Source organism: Lactuca serriola, chromosome 8 (assembly GCF_051521515.1).
Source record: "Lactuca serriola cultivar US96UC23 chromosome 8, Lser_US96UC23_V15, whole genome shotgun sequence".
Lineage (NCBI taxonomy): Eukaryota > Viridiplantae > Streptophyta > Magnoliopsida > Asterales > Asteraceae > Lactuca > Lactuca serriola.
The window spans coordinates 44,692,765-44,719,646 of NC_136415.1; the positions used below are offsets into that span (position 1 = coordinate 44,692,765).

Sequence of the window (26,882 nt, forward strand, 5' to 3'; positions counted from 1 at the left end):
CGTATGATGAGTAGAAAAAATGCCTACTATAATGACTTCCATATCAATATATGAATAAATAAAATGTCAATCTTATGTTTATTTTGCAAATAGTCAAATGCATATCAAATCTCTGTAAAATGGGGTACTTCACTAGTTAATGATTATTTTTAAATATTTTTTTGAAAATACCAAAAGTTTGGTCTATGCAATTTGTTATAAAAATCCTATTAACTTTAATGGCTTTCAATAATAAAAATAAATAATTACGAACGGGTAGATATAACTTTGAAAAAGACATTATATTCTTTATAAAACAATTCTAAACAAAATGTGTGTATATTTCCTTTCTTAGTCCCAAAGAACAAGAAGAAAATTCATATCAAAGACCAAAAGAATTGGTCTTGGATTTGATTAAACAAACATCCAATCTCTCCATCGAGTAAATGGTTTTAAGATCTTATTGAACAAGCGGATGCTTCCCCAATTCTCAAGTCTTTCATAAACCAAAACCCATTTATAAGACCAGCTGTTGCTTTTCAAAGCAAGAAAAGAAAACCCTCCTCTCAACCCCTCTATCTTCTCTCAATTTCTTCACAATCCATGATTAAGAATCTCATGGTTTGACTTTGCGTTTGCCCATCAATTATGGAGGAAGAATCATCATCATCAAGATCACTCCTCTTGGAGGATTTTGGTCAGAAGGTGGATCTTACCAGGAGAATCAGAGAGGTTTTGTTGAATTACCCTGAAGGGACCACGGTTCTAAAGGAACTGATACAGAATGCTGACGACGCCGGCGCCACCAAGGTCTGCCTTTGCTTAGACCGAAGGTCTCATCCCACCACCTCCCTCTTGTCCCCTAAACTCGCCCAGTGGCAAGGCCCTGCTTTGTTAGCGTATAACAATGCTGTCTTCACTGAAGACGATTTCGCTAGTATTTCCAGGATTGGTGGGAGTGGCAAGCAAAGTCAAGCCTGGAAGACTGGTCGTTTCGGGTGATTTTTCTATCCACAACTTTTACTACAACATCTCACTCTCTCCATACATCATTCATAATCGATTATGTGATTGTTGTGTTGTTTTGTTATCTGTTTAGGGTTGGCTTCAACTCAGTGTATCATCTGACTGATTTGCCATCTTTCGTCAGTGACAAATATGTAGTCCTGTTTGATCCTCAGGGTGATTTCCTTCCAAACATTTCCACATTAAATCCTGGAAAAAGAATAGATTATGTCACCTCATCAGCCATCTCTCGATACCAAGATCAGCTTTCTCCATTCTGTGCCTTCGGTTGCAACATGAAAACTTCTTTCCCTGGAACTATATTTCGTTTCCCTTTAAGAAATGAGTCTCAAGCAGCAAGTAGTAAGCTCTCAAAGCAAGCCTATTTGCCAGATGATATTTCTTCAATGTTTGAACAGCTATACGAGGAAGCAGTTTTCACACTTCTGTTCTTAAAGAGTGTAGTTTCTATCGAGATGTATGTATGGGATACTGGGATGTCTGAACCTAAAAAAACTTATTCGTGTTCCATTAGATTGAAGGATAAAGATACGGTTTGGCATAGACAGACACTTCTGAGATTATCCAAGTCTATGAACTCTTCAGATGATAAAACTGATGGATTTTCTTTAGACTTCTTGAGTGAAGATATAAATGGAGACAAGAGGGTGGATACCTTTTACATAGTGCAGACAATGGCATCATCATCTAGTAGAATAGGTTCATTTGCTAAAAGTATGTCTAAAGATTATGACATTCATCTCCTACCTTGGGCAGCTGTAGCAGCTTGCATCTCAGACAATTCTTCCAGAGTATGTGTGTGTGTGTGTGTTTCTAACTATTTCTTGTTACTGGAATTTGATTTGTTTTTAATCTTTTTTATGTTTTACAGGGTGATGTTTTGAAAGATGGTCGTGCATTTTGTTTCCTGCCTTTACCTTTAAAAACTGGAATGACAGTGCAAATTAATGGATACTTTGAGGTGTCATCAAACAGACGTGGCATTTGGTATGGTGCTGACATGGACAGAAGTGGAAGAATCCGGTCTCTTTGGAACAGGCTTCTTCTAGAAGATGTTGTTGCTTCTTCTTTTGTTAAGTTACTGCTTCAAGTCCAACATATACTGGGTCCCACAAACTCGTATTATTCTTTATGGCCTATTGGTTCATTCGAGGAGCCATGGAGCATTATGGTGGAGCATATTTATAAAAACATTGGTGATTCACGTGTCTTGCATTCAGATCTTAATGGTGGGAAATGGGTTTCAGTAATCGAAGCTTTTCTTCATGATAATGAGTTTTGTAAAAGTAATGAACTTGGGAAAGCTCTTGTACAGCTAGGATTGCCTATTGTTCATTTGCCTATTGCCTTGAGGGACATGCTTTTGAAATTTGCATCTAGTTTGAAAGTAGTCACTCCTGATTCAGTAAGGAATTTTTTAAGGAAATCGAAAGGTGTTAATAAAATAAGCAGAGATTTGAAGCTAGTGTTGTTGGAGTATTGTCTTGAAGACTTGATTGATGATGATGTTGTTACACATGCATATGATCTACCTTTGGTTCCTTTAGCAAGTGGTGAATTCGGGTCATTTTCTGAAAAAGGTGTATCTTATTTTGTCTGCAATGAATTGGAATACAAGCTCTTACAAAAGATACCAGATAGAGTAATTGATCAAAATATACCTGAAAACATACTAACCAGACTTACATCAATTGCTAAGATCCCTTCAGCAAACATACTTCTTTTTGATGTTAATTCCTTTCTCCAATTATTCCCCAAAATCATCCCTCCTGATTGGAAATACAAAACTTCAGTTTCCTGGGATCCAGAATCAAACCCTAATCATCCTAGCTCAACATGGTTTCATCTATTCTGGAAGTATCTTCATGGCAACTGTGAAAGCCTGTTGACTTTTGGTGATTGGCCTATTTTGCCCTCGGTTTCTGGTCATCTTTACAGACCATCAAGACAGGTGAAGCTGTTGAATGTGGATAAGTTGTCTGACAAGATGAAGGGTATACTTGGTAAAGTGGGGTGCAGGATTCTTAACAGCAGCCATGGTGTTGACCACCCTGATTTGGTCAACTATGTACGTGAAGCTGATGGTGATGGTGTCTTGAAGTCAATCTTTGATGTTGTCTCTTCAAATGATGACATTAAACACCTTTTTCTTCAAACCCTAGAAGCTGTAGACAGGGACGAGCTTCGTCATTTTTTTCTTGACCCAAAATGGTATATTGGGAACAATATGTCTGATACTGAAAGAAGGGCATGTATGAGACTTCCAATCTTTATGGTGTATAGTGAGGAAGAAAACTATAGCTACTCTGGATTAGAAGAACAAAAGTTTTTACCTCCATTTGATTGTCACAAGTCCTTACTCTGTAATGACTTTGTTAAAAGCTCATCTGGCATTGAAGATGAAATCTTGAATAAATACTATGGGATTGAGCGAATGGGGAAGGCTATATTTTATAAACAATACGTGTTCAATAAGGTTAAAGAATTGGCACCCGAGTTTCGTGACATCATCATGATGTCAGTTTTACAGGAGTTACCACATTTATCCACTGAGGATCCAACGATTAAAGGGCATTTAGCAAATCTTGAATTTGTTCCAACTGCTAGTGGTTCTTTGAAATGTCCAACAGTGCTTTATGATCCTAGGAATGAAGAATTATACGCATTGTTGGAAGATTCTGATTGTTTCCCTCATGGTGTTTTTGAGGAATCTGGAATTCTAGACAAGCTACAAGGTTTGGGTTTGAAAACATCTGTGTCTCCTGAAGCTGTCATACAAAGTGCACGCCAGGTGGAATTGTTAATGCAGAGTGATCAACAAAGGGCTCATTCTAGAGGAAAAGTTCTTCTTTCTTATCTTGAAGTAAACGCATTAAAATGGTCACCTGATGTTTCTGATCAAGGAACAATGAGCAGGATGTTTTCACGAGCTGCAAGTGCATTTAGGTCAAGAAATCTAAAATCTGATTTGGAGAAGTTCTGGATTGATCTAAGACTGATTTCATGGTGTCCTGTTCTTGTTTCATCTCCATTTGAATCATTACCATGGCCAATAGTGTCATCTATGGTTGCACCTCCAAAACTTGTGAGACTTTTTTCAGATCTATGGCTTGTTTCAGCAAGTATGAGGATATTAGATGGAGAATGTTCTTCAACTTCATTATCTCATTACCTCGGGTGGTCATCTCCTCCTTCAGGAAGTGTCATTGCTGCACAGCTTCTAGAACTTGGAAAAAACAATGAAACTGTAACAGATCCTGTTCTTCGCCAAGAATTGGCTTTAGCAATGCCTAGGATATATGCGATTTTAATGAACATGTTGAATACAGATGAAATGGATATTGTGAAGGCTGTTCTAGAAGGTTCTAGATGGATTTGGGTAGGTGATGGATTTGCAACACCAGAAGAAGTTGTGATCTCTGGTTCTCTTCATTTGGCTCCTTATCTACGTGTCATACCTGTTGATTTAGCAGTTTTTAAAGCTTTATTTCTAGAGCTTGGGATTCGGGAGTTTTTAAAGCCGAAAGATTATGCTCAGATTTTGGGGAGAATGGCTAGAATTAAAGGCTCAACTCCTTTAAATTCACAGGAGCTTCGTGCAGCTTTACTAATCTCACAACATCTGGCTGAAGTTCAGTTGTATGAAGAACAAATCAAGATCTTTTTACCAGATGTTTCGTGTTTCTTGGTTGATGCTACTGATTTGGTATACAATGATGCTCCATGGTTGATTGGTTCAGAAAACGAGGCCTCATTTGGAAATCCATCAATGGCACTGAATATGAAAAGAACTGTTCATAAATTTGTGCATGGAAATATCTCGAATGATGTTGCAGAAAAGCTTGGTGTTCATTCACTTAGGCGTATGTTGCTTGCTGAAAGTGCTGATTCCATGAATTTGAGTTTATCTGGAGCTGCTGAAGCATTTGGTCAACATGAAGCTTTGACCACCAGACTTAAACATATTCTTGAAATGTATGCAGATGGGCCTGGAACTCTGTTTGAGCTAGTGCAAAATGCAGAAGATGCAAAAGCTTCTGAGGTGGCGTTTCTTTTGGACAACACACATTACGGGACTTCATCTGTTCTTTCACCCGAAATGTCAGACTGGCAAGGGCCCGCTTTGTATTGTTTCAATGACTCGGTTTTCAGCCCACAAGATTTGTATGCAATATCAAGAATTGGTCAAGAAAGTAAACTGGAAAAACCATTTGCAATTGGAAGATTCGGTTTAGGGTTTAATTGTGTTTATCACTTCACTGACATTCCCACTTTTGTATCCGGGGAGAATATCGTCCTTTTTGATCCTCATGCATGTCACTTACCTGGAATATCTCCTTCACATCCTGGGTTAAGAATTAAATTTTCTGGAAGGAAAATATTGGAACAATTTCCTGATCAATTTTCTCCATTTCTTCATTTCGGATGTGACATGCAGAACTCATTTCCTGGAACTCTCTTTCGGTTTCCATTAAGAAATGCTAAAGCTGCTTCAAAGAGTCAAATTAAAAAAGAAGCATACTCCCCTCAAGATGTTACATCACTATTGACATCTTTCTCAGAAGTTGTCTCAAAGACATTGCTTTTTTTGAGAAACGTGAAGACTATCTCCATATATATGAAAGAAGGAGTTGGTAGTGAGATGCAGTTAGTTCATAGAGTCCATAAGGATAGTATTGGTGAACCTGAACGTGAAGCTGAATCCAACACGTTTCAGCTTATGGTTAATTTCATGCATGAACATAAAGAAGGGTCAGAGAAGAATCATTTTTTTGATAAATTGAAAAGACCGAATGACACGGGGTTGCCTTGGAAAAGTCAGAAGCTTTTGTTGACTGAGAAAAGTCAATCTGAAGAAAAGTCAAATGTATGGTTGACTAGTGAATGCTTCGATGGTCGCCAAAGTAAAAGAAACAACAAATCTCATAAGTCTATTCCATGGGCTTGTGTGGCATCATGTTTGAACAATATGGAAGTTGAAAAGAATTTTGAAGGGCAGGCGTTTTGTTTTCTACCACTTCCAATAAATACGGGTCTTCCTGTTCATGTGAATGCATATTTTGAACTATCATCTAATCGAAGAGATATATGGTTTGGGAATGACATGGCAGGTGGAGGGAAAAAACGTTCAGATTGGAATCTTTATCTTCTAGAAGAAGTTGCAGCTCCAGCTTATGGTCACTTACTTGAAAAACTCACATCAGAAATCAACAATTCTGATTCATTCTATTCCTTTTGGCCAACAACAGCAACATCAGGACCTTGGGTGTCAATGGTGGAAAAGCTTTACAAATTTGTTTCTGATTCCGGTCTTCGTGTGTTATACACTAAAGCAAGAGGTGGTCAATGGATTCCAACCAAACAAGCCATTTTCCCTGATTTTACCTTTGACAAGTCAAACTTTCTTGTTGATGCATTATCCGATGCAGGATTACCCATGACAACAATTCCTAAACCTCATGTGGAAAAATTCATGGAGTTTTGTCCGACTCTGCATTTTCTGACTCCTCAGTTGCTAAGAACTTTGTTAGTTCGCCGGAAACGTGAATTCCGGGATAGGAATGGAATGATCTTGGCACTTGAGTATTGTTTGCTTGATCTAACAACCCCGATTCAATCTGACAACTTTTATGGTTTGCCACTTTTGCCCCTTTCAAATGGTTTGTTTACTGTGTTTGAGAAGAGAGGATCGAGCGATAGAGTTTATGTCACACGTGGAGATGCTTATAATCTTTTGAAAGATTCTGTTTCAAACCACCTTGTGGATTCTGAAATTCCGGATGCTGTTTATGAAAAGTTATGTGATATGGCAAGAAGTGAAAGTTTCAATGTTTCGTTTCTGAGTTGTCATTTGCTTGAGAAGTTGTTTATGAGGTTACTTCCAACAGAATGGATGCACATGAAGGAGGTGATGTGGGTCCCTGGGCATCAAGGGCAACCTACTTTGGAATGGATGAGGTTGTTATGGAATTACCTAAATTCAAATTGTGATGATCTTTCTGTGTTTTGTAAATGGCCGATTTTACCAGTTGGAAACAATCATCTGTTACAGCTTGTTGAGAATTCATATGTGATTGAAGATGATGGGTGGAGTGAAAACATGTCATCATTATTGCTCAAAATAGGGTGTCTGTTATTGAGACATGACATTCAATTAGAACACCCACAGTTGAACAAATACGTGCAGTCTCCATCAGCAAGTGGTGTTCTAAATGCATTATCAGCAATTTGTGAACCAGGGAAAATAGGTGATCTTTTTGATAATGCATCAGAGGGTGAGCTGCATGAGTTTAGAAGTTTCATTCTTCAATCCAAATGGTTCTCTGGTGGCTTACTTAATGCATCACATATCAACATCATCAAACAGATTCCAATGTTTGAGTCCTTCAAGAGTAGAAAGCTGGTTTCTTTAACTAAACCTACTAAATGGCTTAAACCAGATGGCATTCTAGAAGGTCTTTTGGATGATGACTTTATTCGCATTGATTCAGAGAAAGAAAGAAAGCTATTGAAAAAGTATCTAGACATCAGAGAACCTTCTCGAGTCCAATTTTATAAAGGCTATGTGTTCAATCGCATTCCAGAACTTGTCTCTGAGCCTGGGATTCTCTTGGCTATTTTTGATGAAATTCGTGTTTTGATTAAGGAAGATAGCTCCTTCAAGAAAGAACTTATGATGACTCCCTTTGTTCTTACCAATACTGGATCTTTGCAAGAACCACAAAGGTATATTCTAAATACATTTCTGTTATATATATATATATATATATATATATATATATATAAAATACAGTTTAGTGTTTGATTCTAGTGTAAATGTGATTTATCTTTTATCTTTTACAGGCTATATGATCCTCGTATACCCGAGCTAGAAAAATTTCTGCACAAGGATTTGTTCTTCCCTTCTGACAAATTCTCTGATCCTGAAACTTTGGAGATGCTAGTTACCCTTGGACTAAAGCAAACCCTAGGCATCCAGGGTTTGCTTGATTCTGCTAAATCGGTGTCTATGTTGCATGATAAAATGGAACCAGAGGCTGTTGTAAATGGAAAGAGACTACTTGGTTGTTTAGATGCATTGGCACTCAAGTTTTCAACTGAGGAAGTGGAATTCAGTTTTAATGAGTTTGGGCCAGATGATGAAGCAGATAACTACTCAAGAAACACTCCTGAGGCGTTTCATGAAGATTATGTAGGCAAGCTGTTCGATGAAATGCCAGGAGACGAGTTTTGGTCTGAACTAAAAGCCATCAGATGGTGTCCTGTTTCTGTTGACCCACCTTTGACCGGACTTCCATGGTTAATGCCAGCTCAGCAAATTGCAGCACCGGATACTGTCAGACCTAAATCACAGATGTGGCTCGCTTCATCCATGATGCATGTACTTGATGGTGAATGTAACTCCATGTTTTTACAACGTAAGCTTGGGTGGACAGATCGGTTACATATAAGAACTTTGACCAGTCAACTCATTGGTCTATCCAAATCCTATGCTGAAGTTAAGTCAGACCCTGAATTTGAAGCTTCTCTACAAGAGCATATGCCAGTTCTTTACTCAAATCTGCAAGAATACGTTGGCACTGATGAGTTTGACCTTCTTAAAGCTTCTCTCAATAATGTTCCATGGGTTTGGATTGGAGATGATTTTGTAACTGTTGAAGCTCTTGCTTTTGATTCACCTGTAAAATACAGTCCATACTTGTATGTTGTCCCATCTGAATTATCTGTTTTCAGAGATTTGCTTCTTGCTCTTGGAGTCCGGCTTTCTTTTGACCTTTTTGACTATGCTCATGTTCTACTTCGGTTACAAAAAGATGTGAAAGGGTCACCACTTTCAGAAGATCAGTTGAGTTTTGTCCTTTGTGTTCTAGAAGCTGTTTCAGATTGTCAATCAGAGAGATCAATGTTTGAATCTTCCAACACACCATTGTTGGTGCCTGATTCTCGAGGGCTTCTCATGGCTGCAAGGGATGTGATGTATAATGATGCACCTTGGTTGGACAATAATACCCCTCTGGGAAAATATATCATACACTCGAGTATCAGTCATGATCTGGCTAACAGGCTAGGGATTCAATCCCTTCGTTCCATCTCTTTAGTCAGTGAGGAAATGACAAAAGATTTACCCTGTATGGACTATGCAAAAATCCATGATCTTCTTGAATTATATGGAGGGAAAGATTTCTTGTTATATGATCTTATTGAGCTTGCAGACTGCTGTAAAGCCAAAAAGCTTCATATAATTTTTGACAAACGCCAACATCCATCACAATCATTGCTGCAACAAAATTTAGGTACAAAGTTATCAGACTATTTACTTTTTACTTTATAGCCTATTGAATTTAAAAAATTTAAAATAATTTTTTTTACAGGAGATTTTCAAGGGCCTGCCATTGTTGCTGTACTTGAAGGAGCAAGTTTGAGTAGAGAGGAAATATCTAGCCTCCAGTTTCTTCCTCCATGGGGTTTAAGGGGTGACATGCTTAATTATGGATTAGGGTTAATGAGCTGTTATTCTATAACTGATCTTCCTTCAGTTGTCTCTGGTGGCTTTTTATATATGTTTGATCCTTGTGGTAAAGCTTTTACTCTGCCTTCATCAAGTCATTCTCCAGCTGCAAAGATGTTTACTTTGACAGGTATATATTAGTAATAATTCTGTTATCTTTCTGTTAATCAGGTTAGTATTCTGTTATGATTCTGTTAATTACAGGTACCAATTTGACTGAGCGATTCCGTGATCAGTTTAGTCCCATGTTTATTGGTCAAAAAGTTCCATGGTCATCAGACTCTACAGTTATACGAATGCCTATTTCATCAAAGTTCATTGAAGATGGAAGTGAGTCTGAGTGGACAGAAATAAAACTGATATTTGAAAATTTCATTAAGCATGCCTCTAGAACACTTGTATTTCTGAAGTCTGTTTCTGAGGTAACAAGAACTTATATTTCAGACATCTAGTTATTGCTTATAAAATTTAACATTTTCTTTGAATCAGGTGTCTTTATCAACATGGGAAGAAAAGGAACCACAATCTTCACAAGATTTTTTAATCTATGTGGACTCATCACATGCAGCATTAAGGAATCCGTTCTCAGAAAAGAAATGGAAGAAGTTCCAGCTATCAAATTTATTTGGTACCTCAAGTTCTGCAGTCAAATTACATGTTGTAGACATAAATTTGCATCAAAATGGAACAATGGTGGTGGACAGGTGGCTTGTTGTACTTAGCTTAGGTTCTGGACAAACAAGAAACATGGCTCTTGATAGGCGATACCTAGCTTATAATCTGACACCTGTCGCTGGAGTAGCTATACACATTTTAAGAAACGGACATCTTTCTGAAGCACAATCATTTTACTCCATCATGTCCCCTCTCCCTCTCTCTGATAGCATCACCATGCCTGTAACTGTCCTAGGTTGTTTCCTAGTACGCCACAACCGAGGTCGTTACCTTTTCATGTATCAAGATTCAGAATCACAACCAGATGCAGGGAATCAGCTGATTGAAGCCTGGAATCGGGAACTCATGACATGCGTCCGTGATTCCTATGTTAGATTAGTGTTGGAAATGTTTAAAATAAGAAGAGATCCATCCACTTCAACATTGGAATCAAGAGCAACACACGCGATTCACATGGCATTGAATGCATGTGGCACTCAGATATATTCGTTTTGGCCTACTTCTATTGACACTGAAGATGCAAATGGGACAAAGTCAAAAACCCTAAAAGCTGACTGGACTTGTGTGGTTGACCAAGTCATCAGACCGTTTTACTCTCGCCTTGTTGACCTTCCTGTTTGGCAGCTTTACTCTGGGAATTTAGTCAAAGCTGAAGAGGGGATGTTTCTTTCACAGCCTGGAAGTCGAATGGGTGGAAACATATTACCTGCAACTGTTTGTTCTTTTGTAAAAGAACATCATCCGGTTTTTTCAGTCCCATGGAAACTCGTGTCTGAAATTCAAGCAATCGGGTTCAATATACGAGAAATCAAACCGAAAATGGTTCGTGATCTTCTTAGAATGTCTTCAACACCAATTGCAATACCTTCAATCGATACTTACGTGGATGTTCTTGAGTATTGTTTGTCAGATATTCAGCTTCTTGACCCATCTGAGGATCCGGATCACAATTCAGGACCCGGACCGGATCTGGGTCGGGCTCCGGGCCCATCGGGTTCTACTTCACCTAACCCAGGTGACCCGATAGAAACACTTGCGAGTTTAGGAAAGGCTTTGTTTGATTTCGGGCGAGGGGTTGTTGAAGACATGGGTCGGGGAACGGAAAGGTACAACACGGGCCTGGGCCTTGGTGGGCCCATTAGAGGCCTGGACCGTAGGTTTGTAAAAGTAGCATCTGAGCTTAAAGGGTTACCATGTCCTACTGCAATAAGTCATCTTTCTAAATTGGGTGTAACTGAGCTTTGGGTTGGAAACAAACAGCAGCAATCGTTAATGGCCCGTTTGGGTTCGAAATTTGTTCATCCGAATATTTTGGAAAGACCGATTTTGGCCCAAATCTTTACAAATGATAATTTATTATCATTACTTAAACTGAAAATCTTTTCGCCTCGTTTGCTAGCTGATAACATGAGGTCACTTTTTCATGAAAATTGGGTGAATCATGTTATCAACTCGAGTGTAGCTCCTTGGTTTTCATGGGAAAATACCCGTGAAGGTGGGCCATCTCCTGATTGGACAAAACTCTTTTGGAGAAGTTTTAGTAATTCGGAAGATCTACCTCTCTTCTCTCAATGGCCACTAGTTCCTGTATTTCTGGGTCGACCCGTTTTATGCCGGGTCAAACATTGTAATCTGGTATTCATCCCGCCCCAGTTACCCGATTCAGAATTGGAAAATCCGGGTCTTGAAGATGATGATGTGGCGTGTTTGGATTCGTTGCCTGAAGAGATTCGGCCATATATGTTAGCATATAAAGTCACTGATAAAAAACACCCGTGGTTGTACTCTTTGCTTAACCAATGCAACATACCGATAGTGGACACTGCTTTCATGGAATTTGCTCCTCCACGCAACTATTTTCCGGTGGCCGGAGTCTCATTGGGCCAAGCCATAGCCGCCAAGCTTGTCGCCGGAAAAGCTGCCGGTTATCTCCCGGAGCTCACCTCCTTTCCACCTTCCGATTGCAACAGCCTGTTCTCCCTTTTGGCTTCTGATTTTTCATCAAATGGATCCGAATACACACAACAAGATCTTGAAGTTCTTCGTGATCTACCGATTTACAAAACTGTTATTGGAACATACAGAAAGCTGAATATCCAGGAAACATGTATGATCGGATCAAATACGTTTCTCAAACCGTACAACGAACATTGCATGTGGTACAACTCGGAGTCTTTCGAGAGTGGATTGCTTCGAGCTCTTGGAGTATCCGAGTTGCAAGATAAACAGATATTGGTTAGATTCGGGTTACCCGGTTTTGAAGAGAAGCCTCATTCAGAACAGGAAGATATATTGATATATCTTTACATGAATTGGCAAGAACTCCAACAAGATTCTTTAGTCATTGAAGCATTAAAAGAGACCAAATTTGTAAGAAGTGCTGATGAACAATCGGGAGATTTACACAAACCAAAAGACTTATTTGACCCTGGTGATTCATTGCTAAAATCGGTTTTTTCCAGTGAGGTTCAGAAGTTTCCAGGGGAGAGATTTGTTTCAGATGGATGGCTTAATTTGTTAAGAAAAACCGGGCTTCAAAACACGAGTGATCCGGATATTGTTCTAGAATGTGCTAGAAGAGTCGAGTTTCTTGGAGCTGAAAGTATGAAACCTTCTGGATTTGTTGATGATTTTGAGGAGGATTTTTCAGACACGAGAATGGAAGTTTCTTTAGAGATCTGGTCATTAGCTGAGACTCTAGTGAGTGCAATATTTGCTAATTTTGCTGTTCTTTATGGCAACAATTTCTGCAATACACTTGGAAAGATTGCATGCATTCCTGCAGAAAAAGGGTTCCCTTCTATAAGTGGAAAGAAAGGTGGTAAAAGAGTGCTGTGTTCTTACAGTGAAGCCCTTGTGTTGAAAGATTGGCCCCTTGGATGGAGTGTTGCTCCCATTCTTTCCAAACAAAGTGTGGTTCCACCAGAGTATGCGTGGGGATCTCTTCAGCTGAAAACCCCTCCTCCTTTTACTACAGTTTTAAAACACCTTCAGGTTATGAATCTTCTCTTTCTTTTTGATATTATAGGGTTTAATGGATTAAGAAATTATTAATCAATCAAGCTAATGAAGCAATGATGATATCATAACAGGCTATTGGAAGAAATTTTGGCGAAGACACTCTGGCTCATTGGCCTAATGAATCAGGATTAATAACTGTTGAGGAAGCTTCTTTTGAGGTTTTTAAGTATCTTGACAAGATTTGGGGGACACTGTCTTCCTCAGGTAATAAGTCATGTCTCCATTAAGTCAAAAAGAAACAAGAGAATAACTTTATTATCTTTTCTTCTTGAATGTTGTCAGATTTATCAGAGTTGAAGCGAGTGGCATTCATTCCAGCTGCTAACGGGACCCGTTTAGTGACTTCAAGTTCTCTTTTTGCCCGTTTGACAATAAACCTTTCACCATTTGCATTCGAACTTCCTTCACGTTACCTCCCATTTGTGAAGATTCTAAAAGAACTTGGACTTCAAGACACGTTATCAATGTCTTGTGCAATGGATCTTCTTTCAGATCTTCAAAAATCTTGTGGATATCAACGTCTGAATCCAAATGAACTCCGTGCAGTGATGGAAATACTACATTTCCTCTGTAATGAAACCTTAGAGCTCCAGAAATCAGATAGATCTAAATGGGAATCAGAGCTGATTGTCCCTGATGATGGCTGCAGACTTGTTCATGCAAATTCATGCGTTTACATCGATCCATACGGGTCCCGGTATGTGAAGTATATCGATTCTTCAAGGCTTAGATTCGTTCACCACGATGTTTCAGAAAAGTTATGTTTAGCATTCAGCATTCGAAAGCTTTCAGATGTTGTTGTTGAGGTAGTACTAAACTACTAAAAGTCTAAAACCAATCAAACTCTATCTTTTTTCTCTATTTCTTTTTTTGTTTATATATAAACATGGTTCATTTATTTTCCAGGAGCTTGATCAAGTTGAAAACTTGCATACCCTTGAAGAAATCGGGTCCATTTCATTGGCATCCATCAAGATAAAGCTGTTAAGCACATCATTTCAGGTTGCCATATTAAGTGTTCTCAGCAGTGTACCTTTAACCACTTCCAAAACTCCAGATTTGCAGACTTTACAACAATCACTCGAATCCATTGCTAAAAAACTACAATTTGTTCAATCCATCTACACACGTTTTTGGCTCCTTCCAAAATCCCAAGACATCACACGTTCATCAAAAGATTCCATAATCCCAGAATGGGAATCCGGATCCAGATCCAACCATCGATCACTTTACTATGTTGACCGGTCAAACACCCAGTTACTAATCGCGGACCCACCAAGTTACATTTCAGTCCTTGACCTCGTTTCAATTGTCGTGAGCCATGTTTTAAGGTCACCGGTCCCGCTTCCGATCGCTTCCTTGTTTCTCTCTCCGGAAGGTTCCGAAACCGCACTTGTGAACATCCTTAAACTTTCGTCCGATGTAAGGGCGACAGGTGGCGTTGGTGGGTTTCTCGGACGGGAGATACTTCCACAAGATGCAATGCAAGTGCAGCTGCACCCATTAAGACCTTTTTACAAAGGGGAGATAGTGGCGTGGAGGAGTCAAAATGGAGAAAAGTTGAAATACGGGAAGATTCCGGAAGACGTAAGGCCATCAGCAGGGCAAGCACTTTATAGATTCAATCTTGAAATGTCTCCAGGGAAATTGGAAGCTGTTCTTTCTTCACATGTCTTCTCTTTCAGAAGTTTATCAATCGGGAACAATAATAATAATATGATCCATGAAGATAATAGTAACAATGTGGTTGATACTACGCATGTTGAGAAACCAGAGAGTTCTAGTTCGAGGAATCAGGTTTGTGAAATTAGTTTGTTACCCAAAGTTATAGAATTATATAAAGTTTATATTATTTTTTTGATTTTTTTAAAGAAACAGAAACAACCGATTAAAGAACTGGAACATGGGCGTGTGTCGCCTGAAGAGTTGGTACAAGCGGTACAAGAAATGCTGTCAGCCGCCGGAATCCGAATGGACACAGAGAAGCAGTCGCTGCTCCAAACAACGTTGTCACTCCAAGAACGGTTGAAGGAATCTCAAGCCACACTTTTGCTGGAACAGGTATGCATATGTGTTTTACTATATAAATTAAATAGCCGCATTGCATTGTGTTGACCGGTCAAACGCTGATGTGTAAATAAGTGTTTTTGTGGGGAATATTTATAGGAAAAATCGGATATGGCGATAAAAGAAGCAGACACAGCGAAAGCAGCATGGCTATGTAGAATATGTTTGAGTAATGAGATTGATATCACATTGGTTCCATGTGGACACGTGTTATGTCGTCGATGCTCGTCTGCGGTTTCTCGGTGTCCGTTTTGTCGGTTGCAAGTTTCAAAGACAATTAAAATATATCGGCCTTGAAAGCAAAGGGTATATATAGGAGGAGTACATAATTCAATTATTTTGTAGGTCATACCATGATGTTATTGCCTATACGTTTTTGTGCATAGTGAAAACGTATTGTTATGTATGGGACGTGGGAAGACTTGAATACTCAATTTTGTATAGTGGCTTTCATCGGTTAACATTTGTTTCAGTGATGGAAAAGGAAATGTTTATACCTCCTTAATGCCGGCCTGCTTTTTTGCCATAAAAATTAACCAATCGAGGAGGGTTATTGTCAAAATCAGGATTTTGATTTTAGGATTGATCCTACGATCCTACAAGCCAAAAACAATGTGGATAAAAATATTATCGGTTATGTAGCAAGATTTGGACTTAAGATGGATCTCACCTTTTTTTTTTGGGGGTTTTGTAGTGCCTATATTTGTAAACTCTAAATGTTTTTACTAATACTAGAAACTTAATCTCACATGTTAGTTCAATTATCCAACATGTAGTCTTCAACATTTCTCATATCTACTCGAAATCGCGTCTAAAGTTTTGTCCATTGAGCTCGACATCACGTACTGGATGAAGGCCTCAAAACTCGGTGAGTTGTCTCATTTATATGGGGGTGTTCATCTTTGGATATCCAATGGTTATTTACACAACCGATTCAATCTAATCATCTGTTGGATATTGGATAATGACAACCATTCTAATCGACAGACAAATTTGGCCGATCCGATCAAATTAGAAATTGCAAATTGGAATGGATCAGTTTTATGTATTGGATATTTCATGAAATTGGAATCTATCCAGTTTTATCCAATTGGATCCATCCAAATTTTAGCCGATTTATAAATTATCAAATTTATCTTTATTAATAATTTTAATAATTGATATTAGATATTAATTGTATTATAATCGGATGAATATTATAGTAATTGGATTTTCATTGCCATACAATAACTGAACCGATTCAATGGGATATTGAAATTTCGAAACTGATCCAATATGCGTCTAATATTAAATTCAACTGTGATTGGATATCTAATATGTGTCAGTCGGTTTGAATTGGATCGTTTTTTTACACGTCCCTAGTTATATGATGGATGACAACTTTTTTATACGTTGTCTTTTGTTTTCATTGCACCTTGTATAAAACTTTATAAAAGAAAATAAGTGTATCATAGAAGGGGACAATGATATTAATAGTATATCATTTGTCAATGTATAATTATATTTGATAGTTAGATTTAAATATTATGCATTACTTAAAGCTTATCACCATGTTCCATGTTACCAACTTTTTATACAACTTGTAAACCGGTAAATAAAAATGTATTTATAGTTTTAAACTTATAACTATTTTAATTTTGATTATTTTAAAGAAGGACCAAACACCATACCTTACTAAAAACATTGCTTAACATGTCTCGCATCATCTCATGCAAAACATTATTATCTCTATTCAAAGCAATAACAAGTTTTCATATTGCGTTATTCGTAAAATTTTAATCATATTTATATTTTTGTTCCTAAATAATCATGTAATAATAATAATTTTGATGTTAATATGGATAGAACATAGATAAACTATAACTATTTTTGGATAAATTTCAATATATTTTCCAATTATTTTAAGATGTCACAATTCATAAAGAAAATAATTTGGTTTTTCATTATAGGACAGTTCATCTCACAACCAATCGGTTGAAGGTCACCGCCGATCACTACATGGCAGGCGTCTCCATCGCCGCAGAATGGCAACTTCTCGGCGACAAGTACTACCGAAAACCAGAGCTCTACCAATTACGATGGAAAAACATCGATCTTGCTCGAAACAAGGTCGCCTGCGCCCCATTCGGTGGTCCAATTGCCGTCATTCGAGACGAATCCAAGATCGTCCAGCTCTACGCCGAATCCGCCCTTCGTAAACTCCGAATATTCAACTCCTGCGGCCGCCAAATCTCCGAAACTGTCTGGAGAAACCCCGGCGGACGTTTGATCGGATTGTCGTGGACCGAGGAGCAAGTATTAGTCTGTGTGACACAAGATGGCACCGTTTATAGGTATGACATCCACTGTAAGATAATTGAATCAAATGTTAGCATGGGTACGGAGTGTTTCGAACACAGTGTGGTTGAGTGTGTGTTTTGGGGCAATGGGGTTGTGTGTATCAATGAGGCTTTTCAGTTGTTCTGTATTCCTGATTTGAAAAACCCTAAACCCTGTAAGCTCGCTGATACGGGGTTAGAGGAATTCCCCCTTTGTATGGCGGTGATTGAGCCGCAGTATACTATGTCCGGGAATGTGGAGGTGTTGCTCGGAGTTGGAGATCATGTGTTGTTGGTAGAGGAAGATGGAGTTCAGACTGTAGGTGATGGATTAGGAACTCTGCAGAAGATGGTTATCTCACATAATGGCAAGTTAATGGCGTCATTCACTCACGATGGTCAGCTTCTTGTGATGCCCACTGACTTCTCAAGCATCATCTTTGAGTACAGTTGTGAGGTTGGTTTTATGACACTCTTGTTGATACAAAAAACCATATTTATCTTGTATTATGTATGGGATGCCATTAACATCTTGTTATGTACAGTCTACCCTAGCTCCAGAGCAACTTGTTTGGTGTGGAATGGACAGTGTGTTGCTGTATTGGGATGATATGCTTCTGATGGTGGGCCCATATGGAGATCCAGTTCGCTATCTTTATGATGAACCCATTATCCTTATCCCAGAGTGTGATGGAGCTAGGATATTGTCCAACTTAAACATGGAGTTTCTTCAACGGGTCCCAGCTTCTACTGAATCTATCTTCAAGATTGGGAGCACAGAACCAGCAGCTTTATTGTATGATGCTTTGGATCATTTTGACAGGAGGAGTGCAAAGGCAGGGTGTCATTTTGATCTTTGAAATTTGAATTAGACTTTACATTTCTTTCTTTCTTTCTAAGTTGTAATGTTGATTTATTCCATTCCAGGCTGATGAAAATTTGAGGCTGATAAAAACATCGTTGCCTGAGGCTGTTGAAGCCTGTGTAGATGCTGCAGGACATGAGTTTGATCCTTCACTACAACAGACACTACTGAGAGCTGCAAGCTATGGGCAAGCGTTTTGTAGGTAAGTTTTTCATCTGTTGGTAGAAGATATATATATATATATATATATATATATATATATATATATATATATATATATATATATATATATATATATATATTGTGATAATAGTGGATATGGTGAACAATCATCTATATATATATTTGATTTGTCCACTTGATGTTTGAAGGCTTGGAATAACTTTATTGAATGCAAGTGAAGTCTTTCATGTAACGTATGTTGGTCTAAAACTAGTAATCATCCTTTTGCCATAATGTTAAGCTTTCTTTAAGAAATGAGAGAAGCTGATAATGTTAAGCTTATAAATGGTGGTGGTGGTTTTAAGTTTTAAGTTTTTCTATTTTTTGTTAACGATAGTGATATCCAGTTGGCTTTGGCAGCCAATTTCAACGTGAGAGCATTCAGGAGATGAGTAAAACATTGCGTGTTCTAAATGCTGTTAGAAGCCCAGAAACAGGGATTCCACTAAGCATACATCAATACAAGGTCTTTTTTTTTAACACCTAAACATAATTCACTTTCACAATTATTCTTTATTACATTAATGCTTTTAATCTGTACTTTAGTTGCTTACACCATCAGTTCTGATTGGTCGATTGGTTAATGCCCACCAACATCTCCTGGCACTCAGGATATCAGATTACCTTGGAATGAACCAAGTAAGTTTTATGTATTGTTCTTCACCAATCATTATGATGTATAATATATGATATGACTTGTTCAGTTTTGATTGGTGGATTGATTCTTTTTGAGGTTTTTTTATCCAGGAAGTGGTTATCATGCACTGGGCTTGTTCAAAGCTTACAGTATCATCAGCAGTTCCTGATGTTACTCTCCTTGAAATTTTACTTGATAAGGTTGTGCTAACTGCTAAGTTTTATTATATGGTTTATAATTTTGTTACAATTTCAATGATTACTGACTTTTTGGGAAATTTCAGTTAAAATTGTGCAGAAGCATTTCTTATGCTGCAGTTGCTGCTCATGCAGATCAGAGTGGCAGGAGGAAATTAGCTGCTATGCTTGTTGAACATGAACCTCTCTCCTCAAAGCAGGTTTAGGGTTTATTACTTAGTTCAAAAATACAAGATATGAAAAATTTAATGAATGATATATAATATGATCCATATCAACTTTTCAGGTTCCTCTGTTACTAGGCATTGGGGAAGAAGATACAGCTCTGACTAAGGCAACTGAAAGTGGCGATACTGATCTTGTTTATCTTGTTCTCTTTCATATATGGCAGAAGGTATTTATTGTTTTTTTATTTGATTAATTATAAATATAATACTAAAATTAATTTCTCAAATTATTGACTTGTATAGAGACCAGCATTGGAGTTATTTGGAATGATACAAGCTAGACCTATTGCACGTGATCTATTCATACGTTATGCAAGGTAAAAGGAGATTGTCATAAGTTTTTTCTATTTAATTTCATATGAGAATATGAAGATTTTTTTTTTTGATGGATGTGTCTATTATTTCAGGTGCTATAAGCATGAGTTTCTCAAGGATTTCTTTCTTTCTACTGGTCAACTTCATGTAATTGGTTATGTTTTGGGATAAACACTGATATTTTTGATTTGGTAAAACAAAAGTAGAAGTTAAGTGTTGTTGAATGTTGTATGTAGGATGTTGCCTACTTGTTGTGGAAAGAATCATGGGAATTAGCAAAGAATCCAATGGCAAGTAGAGGATCTCCACTTCATACTCCACGTATAAAACTCATTGAAAAAGCTCAAAACCTTTTTGCTGAAACTAAGGAGCATGTTTTTGAGTCCAAGGCTGCTGAAGAACATGCTAGATTATTAAGGTATTATGATTATGACATGTTTTGAAAATTTAAAGAACTGGATTTTGGAGTATTATAATTTATAATTTATAATAATAATAAATTTATTGCAGGATGCAACATGAGCTAGAAGTAAGCACAAAACAACCAATATTTGTTGATTCAAGTATCAGTGACACAATCAGGACATGCATAGTATTGGGCAATCATCGGGCTGCACTCAGAGTCAAAACAGAATTCAAGGTCAAAGATGAGTCACTCACTAACTGAATTTTATGAATGTTTGATTTAATTTAAGCAATGGACTTATATTATGGTATAATTCCAAAATCTTGAATCAGGTTTCAGAGAAAAGATGGTATTGGCTCAAAGTTTTTGCCTTGGCAACAATCAGAGACTGGGATGCCTTAGAAAAGTTTTCAAAGGAAAAAAGGCCTCCAGTTGGTATATAATCATTTTGTCAAAGTTTTTTTTTTTATATATAAATTTTGTATGGGAAGTAATTGAATTTTATAATATTTGGTGAGATAGGTTTTAGGCCGTTTGTGGAGGCATGCATTGATGCTGAGGAAAAAGGTGAAGCTGTGAAGTACATTTCTAAGCTTGCAGATCCTCGTGAAAAAGCAGAGGTTTGTATATATTTCTTTATATTTTTGGAATATAATTCAAATATGTGGATTTGGAGTTAAAAAAAATAAAATATGTTTGTGTGTGTTGTTGACAAATGACAGGCGTATGCTCGAATAGGCATGGGAAAGGAAGCTGCAGATGCTGCATCACAGAGTAAAGATGGGGAGTTGTTGGGGCGTCTGAGAAACACATTACAAGATTCAACAGCTTCATCACTTTTTGATACTCTCAGGGATAGACTATCCTTCCCAGGTGTTTCCTAGTTGTCATTATCATGCAGTGTGAGTGTGTGTGTGTGTGTTTTTTGAGTTGTTTGCTATATTTATTTCAATAAAAGGGAATCTTGATGTAAAAATTTGTTGTATAAACATATTATTTATTGTAAGTTGAGATTTTGGGCTTGAGTGTGATTTGCAAAATTTTTGTTTGTTTTCTTGATTCGTGTATTATTTATATTTTGCCTTGAAATCGAACTCATTCAATACAAGAAGGAATTGATTTTGGATTTTGGTTTACTTGCTAATTTATAAAACAGTTAGGTGTTGGTTGTTTGTTTTTTCTGATGCAAAATGTCTGCAGTCTGTGGACCACATCTGTAGACCTCTGCAGCAGAAGAGGTGGACCAAACGTCTGCATTCTGAAAAAAAAAAAAGATTGTTTGTTTTTTTAAAATCTGCAGGCTACTAAAATAAACTAAAATCTAAATAAACTTAGTTTTTTAAACTACAAAGTGATTTTTAATATATTTATGACTTTGTTATAAATAATTAACAAATCTAAATCAAATTTTATGTATTATTGTATAAAAAGTGAAAATAAAAATGGTACAAATTAACGTATATATTTGATAAAAACCGATAATTTTGGTCGGTAGGTTATGCATTGTAATTAAGAATAAAAAAATTTGATATATAAATGAATGGAAATAAACTTCAATTTTTTCAATTAAATTAATTAAAAACGTGTCATAAATATTTTTTCTAAGAAATTGATGATGTTTTATTAAATAATGTTTTATAAAATTTGGCATAAAATATATATATATATATATATATATATATATATATATATATATATATATATATATTCATATTTATACTTCAACGACCGTTATTGTAATAAACATTTATTTATAAATTTGTCAAAAAAATATAATGTTTGTGTCGTTGAACTTTTTTTTAAGTATTGTAATTTTTTTTTCAAATTTTTTATCACTAATAAAGTTGGAATAAATATAAATTCAAAAAAATTAAAGAAAAAAATAAAGTATATGTGTTTTTTTAGGCTAGAAGATGTCTGAAGATGTTAGAAGATTTTGGTCCACATCCGCGCCAAGAAGAGGACGCACAGACATTTTTAGGTCTGCAGTCTTCAAAAAAACAAACAGTCTGCGAAGGCTAATGTCTACGCGTGGTCTGCGCCTCATAGGCAGAAGAGCCTAGGAAGATCTGCGGACAAAAAACAAACACCACCTTAAATACAACTTGTTATCATCAAAGATCAAATACAGTAAATCACGATAAAGAGCCGAGCTAGGCATTACTAGTTTTTTTTTCCTTCTCTTCTGTAGTTCCTTGCTTCTTTAGTAAGTTTACCTAAAAGGTATATAAGAACAAAATGGTAAGCTACAAAGAATGTAGTTAGTAACCTACTCTATAATTAATATGCTTAACTATCACCAGGTACTCAACTTATGATTCACCCATAATGCAAGAGTAAATAACATATGACTAAGATACAGACACCACATGGGCATTGCCATTATTAAATAACCATATATATATATATATATATATATATATATATATATATATATATATATATATATATTCACATGCATTGGAATCGTACCGACAAATCATCAAAGAGATATATGTTACTATGTGCATTGAATATCACACCGACAAATCACCAAATAAATATTCGTTGCCACCTGCATTGGATATCGCAATAAAAATCACATATATGTTTCCCGTTCTATCGCCTCAATACTGAATACTAACACCCAATCTATCTATCATCATTAATTTCCAACAAATCAATATGATAAATACAAATATTCATCGCACCGGTAGCTATTAGACTCTATGGTCTATTAAGCCTTAGTATATCAAACACTACTGCTTGTTAATCTAGTATCAATTAGACACAATTGTCTACTACACCAAATTATTAAATAACTTCACTAACTATTTATCAACAATCCAATATTAATATTAGTTAGCATCAATGAAACTCATACACTAAATAGATATTGCCTTGAGACACTTGTTATAAGGCTCACTAATACACCCAAATTAGTCACATGATACCCCTATGTGACGTAAACTTTTCACCAATTAATAGCATAAAATGAATATCATGTATTACGCCATAAAATACATTACACTTAAGAAATATCCAATCTCTTTTGCACCTTATACATAGATAATACCAAAAGCACCGTATATGGTATATTGCACATCATTGAATATAACCATCAAAAGTTAATACATTACATATAGCGCGCGCGCACACACACACACACACACACACACACATATATATATATATATATATATATATATATATATATATATATATATATATATATATAACACTTACCATAAATATTTAGGGAAATCTCCAAAAAAATTCAATATTTTGGGTCAGTTTACGGTTTACTCCCAACATTTATATTTTGAACAGAAAAGTCTCGATTATCTAATTTTATACGATAATCTGTCATTTTATGTTGAAAAAAAAGTATTGTTTCATTAATTAGGACAAAATTTAAAATAATCAGGAATTTGTTCAAAAAAATAAAATTTAGGATTAAACCGTAAACAAATCCAAAATATTAAGATTTTATTGGAGATGTAACATCCGGATCCCGAGACGAAAAAGAAGGTGACTTTTGGTCTTGGATTCATCTAGCAACTCTTCTTATCATCTTGTTGTACATCTTCTGGACTCTTGTGACATGTAGAGGTGACACTTGGTGCAATATTCTTTTCTGCTATCTTTTCAGGTTGTAAGGTGAGTTTTCTTACCATCTTAGTGGGTCGAAGGCACCAACGTCGACCTACTGTATTGTTTGTGTAGAATGTATGCTATTGTATGACTTTTACTGATGTGATTAAATGGTATATGCATATATACAATCTAGGCTCAGAGTCATTATGGACTCGGGGGGTTGATACAGACCCGACACAACCATTTGCTGTCATTTGCGGTTGATACGGACCTGACACACAGTCACATGTTGTAATATTATATGTATGATGTATGTGATTTTTTAGGGAAACCCACTAAGTCTTGTGCTTACGGATTTGTTTATGGTTTCAGGTTCTTCCAGTACAAAATGGAAGGGTCCGGCATGATGATCCTCCCCTCATGATAAATGGAAGTACATTTCTAAGCTTGCAGATCCTCGTGAAAAAGCAGAGGTTTGTTGTAATGCCCCGAACCTTGCAGGTATATCTTGAAAACCCTTCTTCCTTTTATAAGTTGTCATTGTTGGTCCTTGCAGTTGGTTGTGTTGGGTCGCGAGAAGTATAAGGACTAAAGTTGCAACTTTGGGACTAGGAAGAGTACGCTAAGCGTACATAAGGGTACGCTAAGCATACTAGGCGCGCCCTAGTACGCTGGGCCTACACTCATGTTCGCTGGGCGTACTTATGTCCGATGGAAACCCTAATATTTGGGGTTGGGGACTATATAAGCATCCTTGTGGCTCATTCTTTTGCTTACCCTCAGCCTCCATACCTCAGAAAAACGTCCCAAACCCTAGTGTGTGTGTGTAAAGTGTGAGTTGGTGTGCATTTTGAACCTTGGAAAGTGAAGACTTGCACCAAAGAGCTAGAGAAGGAAAGCTAGGCCATAGATCTGAGGTTATATTGTGCCATTGAAGCTCCAGAAGGTAAAAAAGCTTGAAGCTTTGTGATTATTAGTTATAGATCTAGACATTTAACTTTATGAAAGTCTTATTGTCCCAATAATCCCCAAGATGGTGCATGTGATGCCTTAGACGAAATGAGTTGTCCTTTTAGACCTTAGGAGAGGTCTTGAGTGATAAAAATAAGTTCCCAACAGTTAGGTTTGTCCCATGCATGAAATGAGAAGGTCTTAATGGGTTAAGACCATGAGTAAGGACCTTCTAGATGTCCAAAGTGATAAGGTCTGGAACTTTACGGTCCCATGGCATATTTGGTCGATGGATCTGAGATTTGGTGTAACACCCTGCTCTAAAAGTATTCGTTCGCGGATTTCAGAAACCAAAGCTAGGGGCGTTTTGGTCATTTTTGGGTGGGAGTTTATTTTGAGAAGGTTGTGGGTCTTAGTTGTGCTGCTAGAAGCGTAGGGCTTCTCGCCACCTTTCCGTGGATATAAAGTTCATCAGAAACGGATTTAGAATGAAGGAGTTATGACAGTTTGAAGATATTGACATAATAGCCCTTATGGAGAAAAGTTTGCATGGAAGGCCATGCATGCATGTTTGGAACACGCGTGGGTACGCCCAGCGTAAGCTGGGTTACGCCCGACGTAATGGGGCAACTTGGTCGCGATGTCCAAGGTATACCCCAGCGTACGTGGAGGTACGCCCAATGTACGCTAAAAGTTATGGATTGAGCACTATATAAAGGACATAATGGTTTCATCCTTAGCCCCCATATGAGCCTCCCCAACCTCAGAAGAAACCCTAGAACGTTCATACCCTCATTTGGTGAGATCTTGACCTTGGAGAACCCACTTTGGTGGTTTAAAGCTTGGAAGAGAAAAGAAGAAGGTTGGCAAGGAGGAACCTTGGAAGCTAGAGCTTGTAGATCTGGGATAAGTGCCTCATTTCGGACCTCTTCAAGGTAAAAAGTTTTGAGCTTGATGATTAATCTCTTAGATCTCCTTTAGTTCAAGTTTATGGACTTTTTGGTCCCAAGATTGGGTCTTTGAGCCCTAAGCACGTTTCTAAGACCAGGGTTGCCTTCCTTAGAGTCATATGAGTCGCGGGAGCAGTAAAGTTCCAACCTTTATGGTCCTATTAAGTCCATGCATGAGATCTAGGCCCCTTTATGGAAGTAGAAGTGTTTTGAGAGTTTGGGTTGGTTTGGGCCATATAAAGTCACCAAGTCAGTGACTTTATGGCTTAATACATGGAATAAGACTTGGATCTGAGTTTGTAGCTTCTGAATCGGGGTATTAAGCACTTCTTGGAAAGTTGACTTAATGAGGCTGTACGCTGGGCGTACAAGGAGGTACGCACGACGTACAAGCCATCAGCCAGTACGCTTAGCGTACCTAGGAGTACGCCCCGCGTACGTTGTCAGATTTGGGCCTTGAGCTTTTGGGCCTCGGTGTGGGTTGTGTTTTGGACTATAGGTCTTTGGGCCTTAGTGGGCCATCAGGAGTCAGTGTTTAGGGGCCAAGTATATGTATTGGGCATAAGTTAAGGCCCAATAATGGGATTGGGCCCAATGTAGCAAATTGGGCCATTTATGGGTCAATGGTGGGTTTGGGAAGCCTACTTAATGTTGGATCTTTTTATAGTATGTTTTGGGCTCTAGTTGTGGACCATTATGGGGTAGGGGTAAAATGGTAATTTTACCCTGAGAGCGATTATGATATTGGGCTAAGTGATATTGTGATCTTGGTAATTCGGGGAGCCGAAGAAGCAGCAATCGGGAAATTCCAGTCAGCAACCGGAGGGTTATCAGCAAAGTTCAGCAGCGCAGGTGAGTTTCCCTTTGTGTGAATGGGCTTACGGCCACAATGCCGGCCCATGTAGTTATGAGTAGGAAGACCCGGGGGTTAGCCCTAGGCA

General features: G+C 37.5%; 2 protein-coding genes across 3 annotated transcripts; both read left to right on the top strand.

Annotated features, from left to right (window-relative positions):
- The first annotated feature begins 345 nt into the window (after window positions 1-345).
- Window positions 346-15,782, top strand: LOC145068530 (Zinc finger, C3HC4 type (RING finger) family protein). 2 transcript variants are annotated; one of them, XM_079015508.1, is made up of 12 exons: window positions 346-977; window positions 1,079-1,796; window positions 1,877-7,731; window positions 7,849-9,299; window positions 9,378-9,644; window positions 9,719-9,936; window positions 10,004-13,183; window positions 13,282-13,414; window positions 13,493-14,016; window positions 14,117-15,007; window positions 15,083-15,271; window positions 15,377-15,782. In XM_079015508.1, exons 1-12 carry the CDS (start codon window positions 628-630, stop codon window positions 15,572-15,574), a joined length of 13,974 nt encoding a protein of 4,657 aa, XP_078871634.1. In that variant the 5' UTR covers window positions 346-627; the 3' UTR covers window positions 15,575-15,782. The 2 variants fall into 2 exon arrangements, with proteins under 2 accessions (XP_078871634.1, XP_078871636.1); XM_079015510.1 differs by having other exon boundaries at window positions 15,089-15,271.
- A 1,423-nt stretch (window positions 15,783-17,205) lies between these two features.
- Window positions 17,206-21,489, top strand: VCL1 (vacuoleless1 (VCL1)). The gene is made up of 15 exons (XM_079013534.1): window positions 17,206-18,052; window positions 18,141-18,431; window positions 18,523-18,662; window positions 19,043-19,148; window positions 19,229-19,321; window positions 19,430-19,519; window positions 19,603-19,716; window positions 19,803-19,910; window positions 19,987-20,060; window positions 20,151-20,205; window positions 20,295-20,476; window positions 20,569-20,698; window positions 20,797-20,899; window positions 20,987-21,084; window positions 21,187-21,489. The coding sequence occupies exons 1-15, from the start codon at window positions 17,276-17,278 to the stop codon at window positions 21,346-21,348; spliced, it is 2,523 nt and encodes an 840-aa protein (XP_078869660.1). The 5' UTR covers window positions 17,206-17,275; the 3' UTR covers window positions 21,349-21,489.
- Window positions 21,490-26,882: the final 5,393 nt, after the last annotated feature.

Coding starts and splice junctions, on each gene's coding strand:
- LOC145068530 (XM_079015508.1), top strand. CDS start 628: ATGGAGGAAGAATCATCATCATCAAGATCACTCCTCTTGGAGGATTTT. Junction 14,017..14,116: donor TTTCAGATGTTGTTGTTGAG/GTAGTACTAAAC, acceptor TTTATTTTCCAG/GAGCTTGATCAAGTTGAAAA. Junction 15,272..15,376: donor CCACACTTTTGCTGGAACAG/GTATGCATATGT, acceptor GAATATTTATAG/GAAAAATCGGATATGGCGAT.
- VCL1 (XM_079013534.1), top strand. CDS start 17,276: ATGGCAGGCGTCTCCATCGCCGCAGAATGGCAACTTCTCGGCGACAAG. Junction 19,717..19,802: donor AACCTCTCTCCTCAAAGCAG/GTTTAGGGTTTA, acceptor TCAACTTTTCAG/GTTCCTCTGTTACTAGGCAT. Junction 20,900..20,986: donor GGAAAAAAGGCCTCCAGTTG/GTATATAATCAT, acceptor TTGGTGAGATAG/GTTTTAGGCCGTTTGTGGAG.